Source organism: Melospiza melodia, chromosome 3, assembly GCF_035770615.1.
Source record: "Melospiza melodia melodia isolate bMelMel2 chromosome 3, bMelMel2.pri, whole genome shotgun sequence".
NCBI classification, from domain to species: Eukaryota; Metazoa; Chordata; class Aves; order Passeriformes; family Passerellidae; genus Melospiza; species Melospiza melodia.
Window position 1 is genome coordinate 34,775,347 of NC_086196.1, and position 19,894 is coordinate 34,795,240.

Here is a 19,894-nt window from a genome sequence, read left to right on the forward strand (position 1 = left end):
GTTCAGTCTGAGTGAACAGGGCTGGTTGAGTACTAAACTACTGCTTTCAAGTTGAGGTTTACTTTAGGAGTTCTCAAAATATATCACACTTAGTCTAAGTGGCCCCTCAATGGACTGCTGCCAAGATCCAAAGCTTGCTGACTCTCCCTGCTTATGTGGGAGACAGATTAAATGTTCTGGTTTGTTTGCAGTGAATTAGGAGAAATCTGCAACAACACCTGACAGCTACACTCTCATCCTTACATACAAACAGAAAAATCAGTAGTAAGAGTACCCACATCTTCAAAATATTGCACATTTTTAATAACTCTGACACATAAGACTATCCGAAAATAGTAAATTTGTTTTCCGTTCTGGAAATGGAAGAATATAAATGTACACATCTGTATACTCATCTCAACTTTTTCCTTTCATTTCTGGGCTCATCATGCCAGGTCCACCCAGGGATTCAGGAGCTCTCACAAGATCTCAGTGTTTTAATTGAGTCTCTCACTGTTGGAAGTCCCTTTTCAGCGTGTCCAGCTGTCACTCACAACATAGCCATGAATGTCAGGCACAGGAACAAGATGCTCACAATAATGGCATTTACACAGCTGTTCTCTGAGATGCACTTGCCTCCTACTCAGACTGCAACTCTGCATTACCATTATGAGCAGGAATTCCACAGCCAGTTTTATACAGCACGGATCTACCAGCTGGAACAAGTCCAGACCTATTTGATTCATGAAAAATAATGAAGTTTACCCATAAGCAGAGCTACAGCTGGCTGCACTGGGAGGAGCTAGCAGGAAGAAATGTTTCTCAAACAGCAGAAGATGGATAGAAATTAAAGGCGGTTTAGTTACGATTACCATTGTTCAGCACAATCTAAAGTTATTACCTGGATGGTTACTGCAGACTCAGACAATAAGTGGCATGGAGAAGCAGTTAAGTAATGACAAATGAGAATTAACACTTTAGGTCAATTGTAAAATCAGGGTTATAAACTGAAAACAAACACAACATGTGCTGCCTTACCATAATAACCATGTAAACCAGGACCCAACTCACCAGTCTAACATTTTACTTCTTGCAGTACCAGTCAGTCAAAGGAGAAACACCTATTGCAGAATTAATGCCAGAAAGCTTTTGATTTCTCAGACTAACAAGGAAACTACACATGGGACAGCGTCACTGCTGGCTGCACAGAATTAGTTTACACCAGCTGGATGTATTTTAATATTATTTAACAGCTACTGTAAACCCATGATGATCTTAACCCCTTGCTCAAATTTCACTAACTTCATTGACTGTTCCAGCATGACCATTGCCGTTCCACATCTCACCATTTGCACAGGTTCTTTAACAACAGTTTAAAGGTAGAGTTCTCCAAGATTTAAATCTGTGTAACTGCATCTTGTTTGTCCCATTTTCAAGTTCCCAGCATCCCTGACTCACTTAAAAGTGCTAGCCTGGTGGGTTTTATTGACACAAAAGCAATTTTCCAAGAGTAAATACTGATGAAAGGAGTCCGAGTATTAAAGTAATTTTAAAATATCTTGAAAATCAAATCAGATACCATCAGCATTTGAGAAAAATGGGTGACTTCTGAGCTAGTTCAAAGAGAGCTAGGCAGAACATGCATTTTAGAAAAAAAATTTATTTAGAATCTGTTGCTCTTAAATTACAAAAGTTAAAAAGAGCCCGCAGTGCACTGACATATCACCGATTACTTCTAAAGCTGTTTTAAGACATAAGGTGGTTTCTTCCAGAGAACACAACTCAACATGATCCAAACTCAACTATCCATTTCTCGTATTTCTCAATGTCCGCAGCAGAAACAGATTTAGAAACTTTCTTCAAAGCTATTTCAAAGTCTTCCATAGTTGTTGGCATGTGCATTTCATCTCGAGGAAGATTTCTGATTTCTTCTGGTGTCAAGCCTTCAATACGCCTCCTCATAGCCATCAATGATGCATCTCTGGTCAGGAGGGTGAGAAAATAAAATCATTACTCAATGCAGGATGGTGAGTTCAGTTGTTTGAAAGGCTCAACACAGCATTCCAGTTAAGCTGCTGCATTCAAAAAGATTCAATCAAGAACTGTAAACTTTTATGGGAATATCTCCAAGTGCTTGTACAAGCTACAATACCATGTTATCCATATTTTTCAAACATGGCATTATCCTTACTGGATATCTGAAGAGCTACTATTCATAGGCTAGGCAAAAGAGGTAAAGACAAACTGACTGAGGTAAAGACAAGCTGATGTCACTGCATGCCTATGATGCAGCTGCTGTTTACAGTATTTCTAAATAGGAACAAGGCAATAACAATTACACTCCTCCTAGATATAGAAGGAGTAGCTGGAGTGTTTTGAATGCTTCCTGGTTTGAACAGGAATCCCACTTCAAAGATAGGGAAGTCAACAGTATCTACCTCCAACCTCTACACTCAAAAGCTAAATGTTAAATAACAAAATCTGTTCTGTCTGTAGCTCCTCAAACTTCAGGCCCTAATGAGCACTAAGCACTTTTACAAGTGTGTCATTTTCTTTAGTGTTAGGTTTGACTAAATTTAGATTTCCAGCAGTAACTCTAGTGGCAGCAGGTGATAGCTAGTGAAGTGATAATTAGGTAACACTGGAAGGCTAAAGTTCCTGCCAATTCATTGTTACAGATCTAATAATAACAAGAAAACGCTGCTAATCTAACAGTATAAAAGATGGAGCTGTAATCTGGGTGATATCACAATGGTATATTGTGTCATGTAAGAAGGTGAGAATCCAAAGAGAGAAAAACTTAAACCTTGTCTTCCAGAAGGACTTAGAAAAATGGTTTGAGTATGTTCTGTTTCAGTACCATCCCCTCCTCCTGCTAAAAGAAACCAGAACTGTCCGACTTCAGGAATTTACTAAAGAACTCACAGAATCACAGAATATTCAAGCTGGAAGGGACCCACAAGGATCATCAAGTCTAGCTCTTAAATAAATGGCCTGTACAGGGATTGAATCCACAACCTTGATATTATTAGCACCATGCTCTGAGCTCATCTCAGTGTTAAGTAATAAATTAAAATCTCTTAATACAGGAACTAAAATTTCAGAACAACCAAAAGATTGTCTCGTTGAACTCCATCTCAACCAAGTATCACCACCCTTCACTGTTACAACATCATTTGTAAACCATAAGCTATTGTTACACAATGGGTTGAGGGGACACTCCATGCATCTAATTTGCTTGCAGACAGCAGTTAAAAAACCCAGAAAGTCCAGCAAAAACAATCCAGCCAACCAGCAACAAGCCCATCATACACCTTAACACACTGATAGAACAGAAGTGCAGCTGCCACCACTTCCCTTTGTGAAGTCATTTTATGGACAGTCATTCCAAACTGAACTCCTGGTGCTTTCTCAAATGCACTCTTGGTGCCTGAAAAAGCATCAAAACCCTATTCAAAAAACAGGCAGCCACCCACTGCCAGACACAGCAGGGACCAGTTCTGTTCTAAAGGCCTTTCAACACTGACAGTCCACCCAAAACAACCATCCAAAGTTAGTTCATACTCACAACTAATCTGCAATTTGGGTGCATTTTGTATTTCCTGGATTTTAAAATGAAGGTTCACCTTCATTTCCCCCTGGTTATATGCTGACTGCTACCAACTGTAGTGTTACCTCTGACTGGTTTTCACTCTGGCTCAGCAAACTTTGGACTTCACCTCCAATTCTTTAAGATAGGAGGGTAATTTCAGTAGACCAGAGCTCTTGGCTTGTGCCACTAGCAAGGACTGACAGCGTATACAAGTTTGAACTTTACCCTGCTTCTATCCTGAGAGCCTGAACCGCAATAAAGCACTTTTAAATCATCCACATATTTTTGTCTCAATGGAAATGAAACAATCCTATCCAAGAGCTATTGCTCCTGACACCATGAACAAAGCGTAAATACACAGTAATATGAGTACTTTCTTAGTGATTTCAAACTATGTACATCCAAATCTCAGTTCATCTGGATTTCTGCTTGCTGCCACCTCAGTCATCACTTCAGAGATGGCCACAAACAGAAGATTCAGATGTTTCCTGTGGTTTTTTTATCTGTTTGCCTTTTTTTTTTAATAGTATTTGTACAAAGGGGCTTTGGTTAAAAAAAAATCAAAATTAATTATGCACAAATACATACACACATAAATTTCACTGAAAAACATTACAAGTATTTTCATTTCTAAAATAATCATATTGATATTCAGTATAAAATTAATTACAAACAACAAACACTGAACAGACTGGAGGAGACAAACTGCAGCTAAAATGCACAAAGCAGCAGACCAAATAAATTCTCTTTCATATAACATGAACCTATTAGCACAAACTCCTTTCAAAGCAGAACCAAAGATCAAAAGAACACCAGAAATTCATCTCACAAACCTACAAAATTAAACAAATCTCCACAACACTGATTCAGAACAACTAACATACCATTCTTTTCCCAGACAGTGTGCAAGGTTTGTTCAGGAAACTCCACTGAGGCTCCAAACTTTTAGCTCAGCCTGCAGTGGCCCTGCTGACAGAGCCTTGGTGGCAGCTTTGTGTACAAGCTTTGCTTTCATCCCTGTGGCACAGCACATTCCTCTCAGCTGTGCTGACACTGTCCGCAGAGCCGCGTTTACAATCTAGGCAAGAAACGGAGCTGCGTTGGAGGGAGCAGCCAGAGGGGCTTTTACTCCAGCTCTCTCACCCTGCCCAAAGCACACACAGGTTGGGCTGGAGCAGCTGGGAGCTCAAGCCCTGCCCTGCCACACTTCAGTGCTACCTCCAAAGCCTGAGAGCAGCTTTAGACAGGTGCTCCAACAGCATCTAAGCAGCTTCAGTTCTCTGTCCCCTACTGCAGGTCTCACAGCTTGCCACTGCCACAGCTGTGCCAGTGCAAGTCTTTGCTGTAAACAGGACAGCTGACACTCATCTCTTAACAGATCAGTCCTCTCCTTCCCTTCCCTTCTATTTTCTTTGAAAAATTGGAAAGAATTAGAAGATATTTTTAGTCAATTATTTCAGGAATCTAGGCTAGAGAACTGGCCCACAAACAACCGTATGCCAACAGTACTGAGGAGACAGGGAAATGAAGGAGGTAGCAGAAAACTGTAGTCAGTCTCATCACAAAACCAATGTGCTGGGTACACAGCTCTTGTACCATCACACAAGATTGTACACCTTTTCCATATCATGAAAGAAGAAAACTCCATGGTTTTACTTTAGTTATTCCAACCTATATCACCGTTGTCTCTCACATGGATTTCTGCAGCAATCATATAGCCCAAGCAGAATGACTGCAACTCCACAAATTAACCATCCTCTGGATAATCCTCATGCATGGAATTTAGTCTACGTGAAGGAAGGTGGAATTTTACCTAAATCACAGCTTACTAGATTACTAGGTTGCAACTACTCTCCAAATGGAAATTTAGGTACATATTAATGCAGTATTTCACCCTTTAGCCATATATAAAAGACAAGTTACAGTCTATTTTTATCCAATAACTTTAATCATGTAAACTGGCCACATTACAAGCAGTTTTCCCAAAGTTTGCAGCAGTAGTAACACAAATGATGCAATGCCAGCTTACCTGCATACATTGGTAATGTCTGCACCTGAATAACCCTCCATCTTCTCAGCTATGTTTGCAAGGTCAACATCATCAGCCAGTTCCAGCTCTCGCAGATTTATTTTGAGGAGTTCCTCTCTGCCTTTGGCTAATCACAGAAAAGAAAATTGAGTCTGTACAATTTCCTTTTTGAAGATAAACAATAAATTGAAGGAGGATAAGAGGAAAGAATGAGAAAAAGGACACTGCACTTGCTACAAGGGTAAATGTTCATGTTTAGATTTCAGCTGGTCCTGAATCCATAAGTGAATTTGCATACATGTATCAATTAGATTTTTAAATCAAGTGATCAAAACTAAAGGAATGTTAATAAAGTTTAGATTTTAGAATTTTTACCATTCCTCTCCCCAATTCTTCATACCTGATGGTAAAGGAATGTAAATTCTCTTTTCTAGTCTCCGTCTTAGGGCTTCATCAATATCCCAAGGAAAATTAGTAGCAGCAAGTACCATGACCATCTTAGAAGGATCATCATTTTCAGTAGCCCCCCCAACACCTGCAGTGAAGAAAAGAGGAGGTAAAATACACATGTTTATTGAAATTTCATGTATAGAGAAAACACTTCTGCAGTACCGAAGCAGAACTGTACTCTATTGCACTTTGATGAGCCCGAGCATAACAGAATCACCAAGCACAACAGAGTTTGCTTTTCCATCTCTGTGAGAGCCTGCAAGCATGAATGGAAGCCTGGTTTGAACAGCAGCAGGGGCACAGGGCACTGCTCAGACCAGGAAGTTCCTCCTTATCATGGCCAGAATGGTTTTACAGCAGAGTTGTTTGTTTGTACTTCTGCCACAAGAGTGGTTCCATTTTCACACTGACATCTTGTAGCAGCCGGTGAGGAAACAAAGCAACGCCCAACACCATCACCACACCAAAAACCAACAAACATCCCCCACAGTATTCACCAACAGCCACACCAAGGCAGCATGATTCCCCTACAAGGTGCCTTCACTTCTCAAGGCTGGCCAAAGGTTTCACATGTACAGGTGGACTGTGCAAACTGCTGAAGCGAATGTTTAAATTTGGTGGACTAAATCACAACTTCTTAGAGAGAACACCTCAGTTTATAAACACTATGAATCTGTTACAAGGGGAAGAATGTAATTTCATTAAAGTTGCTACTCTCTATATCTACTGCTTTTGCTTAGAACAACGGGACTGGGCTGTGGGACAGCTGCTGCACCTAGTCTGCCTGACAGTCTGCATATAAAACACAATTTATTAATGCTTAAGTAAATGGATTGAAATAGTTCTTACTAATAAAATCAGATTATGTACATACTTGATATGAGAACAGTATTAGAGCTCTGCTGCTCTTTAAAGACAAAAATAAAACAGTACGAACATCAGAGAAGGAGAAATAAATATGCAAATCTTCTCACTCATGGAATTCTATCACAAAGCAGACCATAGATTAGCACTTCTCAGTAGTTCCTTTCCTTCCCTCTGCTACCCAGAATATAAAATGGAGGCTCTCTGTAGCAACTCTGCATTGTTACCTACTTTTGAACTTCGTTATTTTGTGAAATTTTAGCCACGTATTTGTAGTGAAATCAGTATTTTAAAATGAAAACTCTCCCAACCTTCTCTTCCATAAAACAGAAGATCTTCATTTGTTATTTATGTTTTTTAGGAGAAAAAGAGATCCCAAAGAAGTGAAATGTAATGCTGCCTTTGAAGTTTAAATAAAAATAGGTAACAGTTCTGTTGAAGCAGTTTTTACTTAATTTTGAAGAAGTGAGTGAAATGCCAGGCAAAGACTGAGAGAAGCAGGTTTTTTGGGGTTTTTTCTGCTGCTCTTTTGAAATCTTCTATTTTCCACTTAATCTTCCTTATTCTGAGTCACCAATACAAGATCATAGCTCAGAGGCCAAAAGATCATTAAATAATGTCACTTGTGCCTTTTAACCCCGATTTCATGTACAGCTTTTGAAAAACTGCCTCTGAAGAATGAAGTTTTGTTTTGGTTTTTTTTTTTTTTTTTTTTTCCCTGTCCCTCAAGTTTCCTGCAGTCCAGTAGTTCCCAGTGATCAGGTTATTTACCATCCATCTGAACTAGCAGTTCTGCCTTCACACGTCGGCTGGCTTCATGCTCCTCCGAAGTTCCCCTGCGGCTACAGATGGAGTCAATCTCATCAATAAATATGGTTGTTGGGGCATAAAATCGAGCCTGGAGAAAGCCAAAGATAAAGCACAAGCTGAAATAGCAGTTCACTCCCATTTAAGAAGTAGCAGCATATTCAGAGCTGAGTAATGATGTATTTTCCCCAGGTATCAAACAATCCCCACCATTCCCCCTCAGACCCCAGCCCTCAGGTACAGAGCAGCTGTGCATTCATTCAGAGCCTTTGAGGAGAAGGGCTTTTGGCAAAGTTCTGTAGTTGCTAGAGCATAAAACAAACATTTCATAAGCCATAGGCTGTTTCCCACATTAGGAGTAATATTTTAAACTGTCAAAGTCGTCACAGATTGCTTGAATAGTATTTCAGTTAAAGCCAGGATGAATGTTAAGCTGGGACATCAGGACATGGAGCCTGTCCAAGAGACAGGTCAACTGCAAAATACCTGACCTTTTTGAAAACAAGAGCATTTAAAGACAAGGATCCAGGATAATAAAAGCTATTGTATTAGAGCAGTTGAGATGCTGTTCATTGTGTTACCTGCATTTTTGAACAATCACATTAAATGAGCTGGTATCCTGCCTAACAAACTATAATGTAAAATATCTTTTATTTCTTGCCTTTTCTGACTATTGTAATTTTAACTCTGCTGTCCCCTTCAGTACTGGGCACCCTAGCAAACACTGCACACACACCTGGTAACACATGGGAAAAAAAGACAACTATTTTCTGAGTATTATTTCAAGTATTATGTGCTCCGAAGCCAACTACAGTTTGGAAGGCCACTTCTTTTAACCACAAACAAAAAACCACCCACAAAAACAACAAAGCACACAACCTAAATAGGTTCTCACTCAGAAAGCAATTAATTCCATCCCTAAATTTCCATTAAGTCTGTTCTACAGCACTCACCAGCTTATAGTGAGCTACCTCTAATGTAGCAAGCTAACCCTGAAAATAAAAGACTACTTATTTTTCAGCTTTTATAAATCCATTTAGGAATAATCTTGAAATGCAAATGGGCAAATCAGAAATGCCTCCAAGCATTCCCAGCTTGGGGAGCTGTTTATATATGCTGTAAGTTTGAAACCTTGGTAAGGTTTCACTGTTCCAAAGGTGAATCTACTTCATTATCTCCCTGTTCATGTTCAGAAACTTAAATCACCATTTCAAACAGCAGACGAACAAGTTTCTCAGATTCTCCTCTGTATTTTGAGGTAAGTGTGGAAGAAGAAACATTGAAAAAAGTTGTCTTGCATTCAGTGGCTACAGCTTTTGCTAGGAGGGTCTTTCCAGTACCAGGAGGACCAACCATCAGCACACCCTATTAAAATAAAAAAGAACCACGTTTAGGACAAGAATCAAACCAGAGAATTTTACAGTTTGTTTAGTGTAATAGTAAACTACTGGATGTAAGTTTTCCCTTGAAAAGTTATTCAGAGGTAAGTAATTAATGTCATTGCTCACTAGCAAACACCTAGCTGAAGACAGTGTGCAGGTATCTGACTGACATCTTTATTTTGTTATTACTTACAATAAATTTTGTAACTCAAACACAAGAGGAATTTATTTAAACTGTGAAACATTTGAAATTTCTTTTTCTGCCAAGATCCAATCTCAAAATCCTACTTATGATCACAGGAGCACATTTTTTCATACCTTCCACGGTCTTCTAATCCCCTTGAAGAACTCTGGCATCCACATTGGTAAAACTACAGCTTCCTTAAGCAGCTTTTTGGCTTCTACTAAATCAGCAATGTCATCCCTGACAAGAAATAGAAAGTTGTTTGACAGATTCAGACAGCAGGCAAAAGAATCACTCCACAGCTCAAAAAACCACACAATTAAACTTATTACACATTGGTTCTCCCATAAACCTAATTCATTTTCCTGAATTATTTATGTTCTAAAGGCAAAAGCCTGTAACAGCTACAACTGGCATCTGCCTGGCAGACTCTGGATGGATGCAAAAGCAAAAGCAACTGTGAACTATTTCATTAGAGCAACATTGTTAGTATTCAGAGAAAGACAAGCAGAAGAAAGCAGGTTGGTAAAACCTAGGCTAACTACCAATTATGCTTTCTTGTTTTGCTGAGAGGTTAGATGTCCCTGAAACTTAAATACCATCTTTCATTGTTACAAGAACAACTTGCTGAAGATGGAGCAGAATTAAACATGATTTTTAGAATTATTTTTCAGAGTTACAAAAGTATGAATTCTTAGATACCTTATAGGCTGGTCTTATTTCCTTGAAAATAACTTCCAGGGCATTCCTCCTATCAGCATGTGCCCAAGTAACATTTTGGTTTCAAAACACATCTATATGAAGAACTAGTTTAAAATCTGAAGTAGTAACTTAAGATTCAGTATAAAAACTGAAACATATATTTAAATATTAAACTGAAATACAAGGCAGTTGCATGCACAAAAAGTGTTTTGTGGGACTGTTGGATTTTTTTTAAAGCCTACTTTATTTGCCAGAAGAATTTTGCTCATTTAATCCTCCTAAGCTTGGAAACATTTGGAACACAAAGCAACCTTTATATAAGGTTTATATAAGGTTTAATATTTAACACATTTATGTAAAGGTACTGGCACAGGGTTATATTTTATACTAGTGGCCACATTGCATCCAGCAACATTTCAAAGGGTTCCTATATTGACATAACTTATTTGTTAATCAGTTTTCTGTCTTGATATGCCCCAGAGTAGCAAAACAGATTTCAAATAAAGATACTCTTTTTCAGTGTAAAAGTTTCTAATTTCTGTCAGTGTATCACAAAAACTGATCTTAGGACTCTTTTTGAGAAGCTTTGTATGGCCAAGTTGGACAAGACTTTAGGCAACCTGATTTAGAGAAAGATGTCCCTGCTATGGCAGGGGACTGCTTTAGCTGATCTTTAAAGGTCCGTCCAGCCCAAACTATTATATGAATATAAATGGGGAAAAAAGTTTTTTGAGTTCTAGAAGTATTCAACTACATAAAAAGTTTAGTTGCCTGTTTAAAGGCAATAAGGAAAACCTGTATGTACCTTTTTATATGTAAGTATCTGTTAAAATGCTTAATTCTTGTCATATCACATGAGAGGAAACAGAAACAGCTCAAGAGATTAGCAGCAGTACTCAAACTTACCATCGGATGTTGGGATTCTGAGAAATGATATCTCTTTCCAAAGCTTCTACTAAATCTTTGTCATATCCAGTACTATCAAATTTCTTTGGTTCAGACTCTGAAATCTCAGATGTGGATTTGCTCTACATATAAAGGATATAACAATGTAAATACATAACAAAGGTCATGCTACTAATGAATTTTTACCATAAGTCCACAATAGCATCGTATTTTTAGGTGGCAACATAAACCAGCATGAAAATGATGAAGCATCTGTACTACAGCTACACTGCAGGATGGATCTGCGTGTTTCACCCAGATTTCTGTACTGCCCTGGTTCCATTTCCTTCTCCCCAAAGCCAGCAGGTTGTACTGATGCAGTTTCTTTGTTTTGGTACCTCATCAAAACTCCATACACCTATCCCAGTGTAACAATTTCTGCCTCTTCTCCCACAGAAATCTGAAACTATCTGAGACACAGTAAGGGAGAATTATGTGTAAGACTGGACCAAACTGTCACACTGAGAGTATCTCAAATTCTCAAAGTGTAACAAATATGTATGTGTGTCCCACAAATATGGGACACAAAAAAAAAAAAAAAAAAAAAAAAAAAAAAAAAAAAAATTAAGCATGATTTCCACATGTAGAATGAGCAACGGTGAGACCAGAGGGGTAAAACCAGAGCTAATTAACTGATACAGAAGCATGGACATGAACAGCAGAGAAGCAGCTCTGCAGCAGAGTCAAAGCAAAGAAGCTACATAGTAGAAAGGGCTCAAACAGCAGAGACCATGCAACTGAAAGCAAATAAAATTCACTAGACATACCCTGGTTTTATACATTTAACAGCAAGCACTGGTGATGACAGAACAACTGTAAAAGAGAAAAAGAGACCTATCCTGTCTCTCTGCGGTTATATTTGATGGGGAGAGGATTATCACTCAGAGGCAATCTAATTTAGCTCCTAATAAAGGTAGTAGCTTACACAGCTAAACAACTCCACCCTTGTAGACTATATTTTCTCCACAGGCCATGCACCTTGCCACAGCTTAAGGCTGCTGAAGGCAACAAACTATTGCATGGATATCTGATTTATTTAGACCCTGGAAAGCAATGAATCTACTGTTTCCTGTATGGTCTCTTACCTTGGTCATCTGCTAAATTTATGGTGACCAGAGCACAAAAATTAAAGCACTCTGCCAAGAACAGATCATAATTCAAGAATACTGGTGTTTTGTTCATTTACAACTAAGAGAGCTAGCAATGTATCTCAAAAGAAAAAAAAAAAAAGAAATAAAATCTCTCATTTAGAGATTAAGTTAATCTTGATATGCTTTGGAAGAGGCAAATCAATCTTGGTTTAAATTATACTCAAAGCAATTATGCCACAAAGACATTCCATGTGAATGATCTCCACCAGGCTCAACTTCAGAAATTCAGTGATACAATTTTAAACAACTGCCTTTAAGCTGCAGTAAAGATGTCACAGAAGCACAGAATGGGTCAGGCTGGAAGAAGCCGCAGTGGGTCATCTGGTCCAACCTCCCTCCTCAAAGAGCATCATCCCAGAGCACGTGGCACAGGATTGTGTCTGGACAGTTCCTAGTATCCCCAGTGAGGGAGACTCCACAACCCCTCTGGACAACCTCTCTGTTCCAGTGTGTGGTTACCCACACAGTAGAAAAGTGCTTTCTCATGTTCAGGTAGAGCTTCCAGTTCCTGCTGGCTGCCTCTTGTCCTGTTGCTTGGCACCACCAAGAAGAGCCTGAAAATACCCTCTTGGCACCCACCTTCAGATACATTTACCAGATCCCAACTTCCCAGAGTGATTGTTTGTTTTTAATTAATCCATAACCAGCACTGTGCACAAAGAAAAGACACCTTACAAGGTGAGATTCAAATCAGCACACTGACACGAAGAGAAGAAACATTTTATAGGCATTTTACAATACAGTCAGTAGTAAGAACGCACAACTGAGCTTCTCAACGCCACAAAGTTAATTTTCAAGCTTACCTTTTCCTCTTTTCCTTTGTTTTGCTGGTCCTTCTTCTCCCGGCTGCGGACTGCCTTCCCTTTGTCGCTGGGGTTGCGAGAGGCCGGGCGGTGGGAGGCCCTGGCAGCTGCACCCGCGCGGTTGCTGTGCCCTCTGCAGTCGCTGCACGGGGCCGACTGACGCTTCCTGGGCCCGGGCGAAGCTCTGGTTAGTTGTAACATATGCAAAAGCCTCAGTGTAAAGCCACTGGTGAGCACCACATAACCAAATCAGCTGGCTACAAACTGAAAAGCCACATGGCTCAAGATAAAAATCTGTACGTCAGAAACAAGACGGGCATTTTTAGACAGTGACTGAGAATCCATTTTCCTTGTGCTACAAGCTCAGGGTTCACCTGGTTAAAACAAGTGCCTTGCTTTGCATATTTCATCAGTAGAAGTAATATGGAGATTAAAAAACATTAACCAGCAAACAATGATTTGTCAATACAGCTAAAGTAATCTAACAACCACTTTCTGTCAAAATGCACAGGTTCTGTGTCTGCTTTGCACATACTCTTGTCTCCTCCTTCATGCTACCACTGGCATGTGTTAGAACTTCTAGTGAACCAAGTCAGATAGCTACTCACAAAAAAAGGCAAAAAAACCAAACAAAAACCACTAGACACACAGAACAATCTCTTTAGCATCCTGAACCAGCTAATTAACACCAACAGAGAGAAAAGTGAAATAAAAACTCAAAACCAAAAACCAAACAACTCAGGGAACAGTGTGAGGGGGGAAGAACCTTGACATTAGCCAGGACTATGTAAGATAAAACCCTCAGAACATCCACCTGACACCTCCTTCACCACAAATGGTGTCAAGCTACTGGTGCGAGTGTTACACACCTAAGCTCAAGAACAAGAATTACACCACAACAGGCTGAAGTCCAAGCACACTTTGTCCTGATAAATATTAATTTAGGTCTCCAGGTTTCCTCTTACCTACGTTCAGCAGGTACTGGCAAAGACCACACTTCTGCATCCTGAGCTGGTAATTCTTGTTGTGAGGCTTTCAATGGAGTATTGTCTAGTTTAAAACTCTCCAGTGTTTTCATTATATCTTTCACATGCTTAGCTTCCACACTTATCTCCTGCCAAACCTAATTTAAAAAAAAAAAAAGGTAGATGAAGCAGATTGGAAATAAGTTTGTAACAGTCCTCTGTTCAAGCCCATGAAATGCCTGGATGGATTCCACAGGGTTTAATGAGCTACCTAATTCTACTTCAATAAACAAGAAATATGCACATTAGATATTAAGGAGGCTTTTCTGTCTTCCTCAGCACATTTAAAGAACAAACGAAGAGATTTTGGATTTAATATCAAAGAGACTTTCGACAAATTTTGCAGACTAAATAGGTATGACAGAACCTAACAGACTGAATATCAATCAAAAGTATCAACCTAATAGGCAGAATATCAGTAAAAACAAAAGAGGGTTTTTGTTGAGGAGAAATTATCAACTTGCTGTTAAGGACCTTAGTCCCACTAAAACATTGAGGGAAATAAGACCCTAAAGAGATCAGGCTAAAATCTTGAGCATAGCAGGGGTACTCATCAGCATAGCTGTCAGGGCAGACAGTGCACAGAGCCATGTTCCACTGACTGTTCTGCCACTGTCAGACAAAGAAGTCATTAAGATGACTTAAACAAGTCTATATAACAAAAAAGAAGCCTATATATAACAACACTAGTATATGAAAGAATGGGGTAAGTATTTTTACATTTTTGTTTGCAGTAAGATAGGCAATTCCTGCTACTTCAATGCTTTTCCCTCAAAATGCCCCAGAAAAGTGCTATTTACCTGCTGCCACTTCTGTTGCAGATAGGTATCTCTCACAGAGTACAGATACTTATTCATTTGGTCGAGAACTCCCTGGTAGTAGACCATGGCAGAGTCGTAATTTCCCAGTAAGGCATATTCACGGGCCAACTTCACATTCTCAATGATCATAACAAGGCTCATGTTCAACATGAAGCTGAAAAAAAATAGGAAATATTAAAGAAGTAAAAACCAACTGAGGACTGAAACAATTTTTTGCAAGTATTTTCATATGCTTATTACCTCATTTGGTATATCAAAACATAGAAGATGAGAAAACACTGTTTACAAAAAAAGATCTAAAATTAATGTCATACATATAAAATGCTAATTGATGTTCTATTAGTAGAAATTAAGCTTTTCACATCACAGCTTTGTTTCTTGTCATGGAGATTCTGTCAAAAAGCCCATGTAAGATATACAGATTTAAATATATTATTACAAGTCACAGTTGCATACTCTCCTTATCTCTTTATTCCACTGTAAGGTAAACTAGTATTTTACTGTGTCTGGCCTGTCTTGTGTGGTTTAAAAAAAAAACACCAATCAAGCAGTAAATAAAAGCCCTTCCTCCTAATGCATTATGTTTTGTTAATTTTTTTTGCCTTAACATTCTGTGCATGTGAGTTTTAATAGTCTGATTTTGCCTTGTGAAAAACACTATTCTTCTATTAGCTTGATTTTACAATTCTGCATTTTTATTTAATGTTTCTCTGAACAAATATCCACCTTCCATGCCCAGCTTGCACCTTCCTATCACCTTCCTTCTTATACCTACAAAGAAATCCCTGAAAAACATCAAGGCTGTTTAAGTTATCATTGAAAGGTAAGTAAAAGCCACAATTAAACATTTAGTGTGCAACCACCCATTCTATTTAACACACTGTTCAAACCATGCTGTTTTTCCCTGTCGGTGATGCTTGTTTGTGGTTTTTTGGAGCAAACATCATAGACTGTGACTACTTCCACTTTACAGCACTAACAGAATCTGCACTTTTAGATTAGAATAGTACAGAAATATTATTTATACAAGTACAGTGTAAGCAGAAGCAGCAGAAGTAGACTCATTCTTTACAGTGCCATTGTCCCTGTGGGAACAGTTGTCCCACATTACTGTCAGTTTCTTACATACCCCAGCCCCTTCTTCTCCAACACACTCCTGCTGTCTCCACTTTTCTTGTCTCTTACACACCAAGCATTTCCCCACTCTCCTCATAATTTCCTAACCAGGCACAGAAAACATTAAAATCGGCAAAAAAACACGCCTGCAAGAGAGTCATCCTGCTCTCAGTTTGGTACCTGTACCCAGTGCCAGGAAGAAGCAACTGCAGACAAGCAACTCCAGCTAAGCCCCGGGATGAAGCATACTTGATACAGATCAACTATTTAAAGAATGTAAGAGGCACTAAATTCACATGCGCAATGAACAGACTTAGGCTGAATATATTTCAGGACCAGGTCAGGGTCAAGATTGGACATTTTATCAGAGGTTTCAGAAGCCACCCTTTGCACACACCTGCCAACCATCCTATTGCTAAAATGTGAGCTCTCCACTGTAAAGAGGGGCTGCTAAGTACAAATCAAACATTTTAGAGCTCTCACTCCTTTTCCTGTCCCTTCCCAAGTAGTTTCACACACAGAAACATAGCTCAGGCATTCCTGAGCCACCATCCTCTTCTTTATTTGCTTCCTTCCTCTTCCTTCCCCAGCTTCCATGACAGCAAATAGCTGCTGTCAAAATTTTCAGTCCAGAGCAGCAAAAGTGACAGCAGCAGAGCTGAAGAGGGGCCTCTGAGAGCCCCCAGCCATCCCTGCAGAGGGGACCCGTGGGCTGAGAGGGAACCTGCTATCACAGAACCTGCACGCTGTAATCTCACCCCAGCCACACACTCGCCCAGCTGGCCATGATGCCTACAAGCTGATACAGTAAATGTGACCACCAACTACAAAGATTAACGTGTCCCAAGCTAATTAGGCTTTGGAGACCCAGTTTGGCTTGGGAGTTTTGTTGGTTTTAACCTCAGGAGAAAGAGCCTGAGGATGTTTGCCAACTGCTGTATGGATATCACACAGATGTCAAAGTCTTCCCTGCTGTATTTAGGAGCGAGCTTTTCCACTCCTGCTCATCCTACCAGATACACCTGTTTGCCTGTGCCGAGAACTCAAACCGATGACTAACACTGCTGAAATCACAAGTTGAGCAAGATGCTAATAGACATTTTAAAAATCAAGTAATAGCAAGTTACTAAAACCAAACTAGACTTTTAAATACAGAGGGAAGTCATAGGTAACTTTTTTCACTGAATGCTGTAGGAGCAATCCAAGCAGAACAGCAACTTTATATATACAGAAAAAGAATAAAAAAGTTTATATAAGAATAGTTTTCATCTGGAAATGTGAAAGTAACTAGAATTAGGAAAAAGGTAACAACAAAACTAAAGAGGTTAAGTCAGAAAGCTTGGGACCAAAAGGATAGCACTGCACATAATGCAAGAGTCAAGGACATTTTCAGGTTAGAAAGCACAGAGAACGTAAGGACAGAAAGCAGAAACAGAAATGTAAGCACACTAAACTAGCAACTTGTGGGAAGAAAAAAAAGAAAAAAGAAGGTGCTCACTCAAGCTTATAGTGCTATTGGAATCTACCTGTGTCATTAGTACTATTGAAAATGCAAGATAATTTGGTTTAAACTAGAAAACCAATTTAATTTGTTGCTTCATCTTGACTCATAAGAGCAAAAGAGCTTGAAGTGGCTTCCAAACACAAGGCTCTTGAGTACAAGAGAGGCAGAAAAAGCTGCTGGCTCTGCTTATGTCTGGACACGCCACTGCTGCTGCCACAACTTCAGGCAGTGTCAGATCTGATACGCCAATGAGAGTCCATGGGTCTGCTGCACTTGTAAGTGAAGATGGTGAAGCAGCTCTAAGGAGGAAAAAGAAGAGTTACAGTACTAGTCTGAAAGCAGACTGAAGTTTGTGGCAGAAGGTGACAATACACTGGGGTAGCTCAGCAGGGTGGAGGACATGGGAGAGGCATGACTACACACGAATCCAGAGTTAAACCAGAACTGAAGGGATTAAAACTCTCACAAAACTAATCCTGCACTACTTAATAATCTTTAAAGTATTTACAAATACTTAGCAGTATCACACGTGTTTACAAATACTTGGTGCTATCACGTAACAGGATGTCAAAGCAGCACTTATCAGCCACAACCTTCCCATGAATCATGACTAGTGAAATTATCTATGTTCCAACAGCCACTGAAACAGACAAGAGCCCATAAAGTTTACAGTGAACAGGATATAAGGAAAATAACCTAAGCACTTGGTCTTGCAAGTTTAATTCTTCACTGTGAACAAACACACAGACTTCACAAGAATAATCGCTCTTCACACCAGCTGTGGGTATATAAGGTTCCCTGAAATTAACCTACCTCTAGTTACAAAATACATTTTATCATTTGCTCCAAGGACCTAAAATATTTCCAGAGTATAGAACAGCCAAGTCCAGCAAGGGTTGAGCCTAACAAAAGTTCAAGATCTCTTCAGCTTTGTTAGGTTGAAAGTAACAAAAAGCTCGAGATCCCTACAGCTTGTGAGAATGAGGTTTTGGAACTTATTTTTGTATTTCATTTGAAAGATACCAGCCATTATCAAGAACCATTATAACCATTATCAAGAAAACCCTGGGGACACTTCACGTTATCCATATTAACTTCAAGAAATCATCAGTGGAAATGACTGCAAGTAATTTCTGCTCACAGTCACACGTTAGAATCCAGAAACATTGCATCAATCTCGTAACACAAAGAAGTCCCCCAAACTTTAAAAAAGAAAAGAAGAGATTGACTGATAGTGTGTCAATTACCGTGGTGGACCTGCTGACTGGAAGGCACGAACCATACATGGAAAATACTTTCAAGGAGTTCTTCGCTCCAACCTTAATGTGTGCACTAAGCCAGAGCCTGAATTTTGGCAGAGCGCTCATGTTTCCATTATTTCATCCTGCTATACAGGCTCTGACATCAAAGCAACCCTGTAGTATTTGCAAAGTTCTCTTGGCAAGCCAGATGAGAAAAAAACACCCCAAAGTAACAGCTTTCAGGAATCAGTTTTTGCTGATGACACGATAGCCTGCATCACCTCTGAGATCCCTTCCACCTTTAATACTCTTGGTCATAACATCCACGGCATGCAACATTTGGTGTCAACAAGTGACTGTGTTGATTCCTTGGGAAGGAGAGCTGCCAGACTTAGTGGATACTAAACAAAATGGTTCTCACCCAGTTGCTGTATTTAACAGTAACGGTTGGCAGAAGAACAACCAGCAGCCACAAACATAAGCGTGGCTGGCTGGCAGTTTGCGGAAAACAAAAAACATTACAAAAATCAATCAACAGATAGAGATACATGGGCGGCATGTGATTTTATGTTTTCCAGGCTAAACCTTTCAGAAGGCTTTACTAAACAGGCTTCTCCTCACTTCATGGGGGCTGGCATTCTTTTTGACGATCAGTGTTAAATTAACAAATTTCTCTGGCAGTTTAGAGAGGTTCGCGGGTGAACAGATAGCAGAAATCGCTGCCTGCGATTTCAGCTCCGCAGAGAGCTTCTCTCTCTCTGGAGAGAAAACTTGCATCATCGCAGATTACTGCACATTAACAAAAAACTCCCAAACAACACAGCAGGTGGAGGGTGAAGGGAGACATAGGAAGCAGAGCTCCGCGCCCGGGCCAGTGCCAGCAGCCCCCGGAGCCCGGGCGGGCGGGCTGCGGGGCCGGGAGCGCCGGCCGCACCTGCGGGCAGCGGCAGCCCCCGACGGCGCCGAGCACGTGTGAGCCACAGCCCCGGCACAACGAGCTCCGTGCTCACGGCTGTGGGGTCAGCAACCCCCGTGGCCCCTGGCCCTCCGGCCGCGGGGCAGAGCAGCCGGAGCCCGCCCGTGCCCGGGAACTCTCGGGGTGCCCCGCCACACGGGGCGCGGCTGTGGCCCCCCCGTCCCGGACCCACCTGTCCCTGCGGCCCGGCCGGACCCGCGGGCCCGTCCCGCTCACTTACTCCTCTCCGGAGCTGGCACTCGCGGCGGCGGCAGCAGCTCACGGCGGCAGCAGCCACGACCCCTCCAGTTCTTCCGCCCCCTTCCTCCCGCAGCGGCGCTGGC

The 19,894-nt window shown here is 40.4% G+C and overlaps 1 protein-coding gene across 4 annotated transcripts; it reads right to left on the bottom strand.

Moving 5' to 3' along the window:
* Window positions 1-1,619: 1,619 nt before the first annotated feature.
* KATNA1 (katanin catalytic subunit A1) lies at window positions 1,620-19,889 on the bottom strand. 4 transcript variants are annotated; one of them, XM_063151259.1, is made up of 11 exons: window positions 19,792-19,889; window positions 14,714-14,888; window positions 13,854-14,011; window positions 12,889-13,054; window positions 10,896-11,017; window positions 9,422-9,527; window positions 8,928-9,086; window positions 7,686-7,812; window positions 6,001-6,135; window positions 5,601-5,727; window positions 1,620-1,960 (listed from the first exon to the last, which is right to left on the bottom strand). In XM_063151259.1, exons 2-11 carry the CDS (start codon window positions 14,882-14,884, stop codon window positions 1,762-1,764), a joined length of 1,470 nt encoding a protein of 489 aa, XP_063007329.1. In that variant the 5' UTR covers window positions 14,885-14,888; window positions 19,792-19,889; the 3' UTR covers window positions 1,620-1,761. The 4 variants fall into 4 exon arrangements, with proteins under 4 accessions (XP_063007329.1, XP_063007327.1, XP_063007328.1 ...); XM_063151257.1 differs by having other exon boundaries at window positions 12,889-13,072; XM_063151258.1 differs by having other exon boundaries at window positions 12,889-13,072; window positions 19,744-19,829.
* Between the last annotated feature and the right edge of the window lie 5 nt (window positions 19,890-19,894).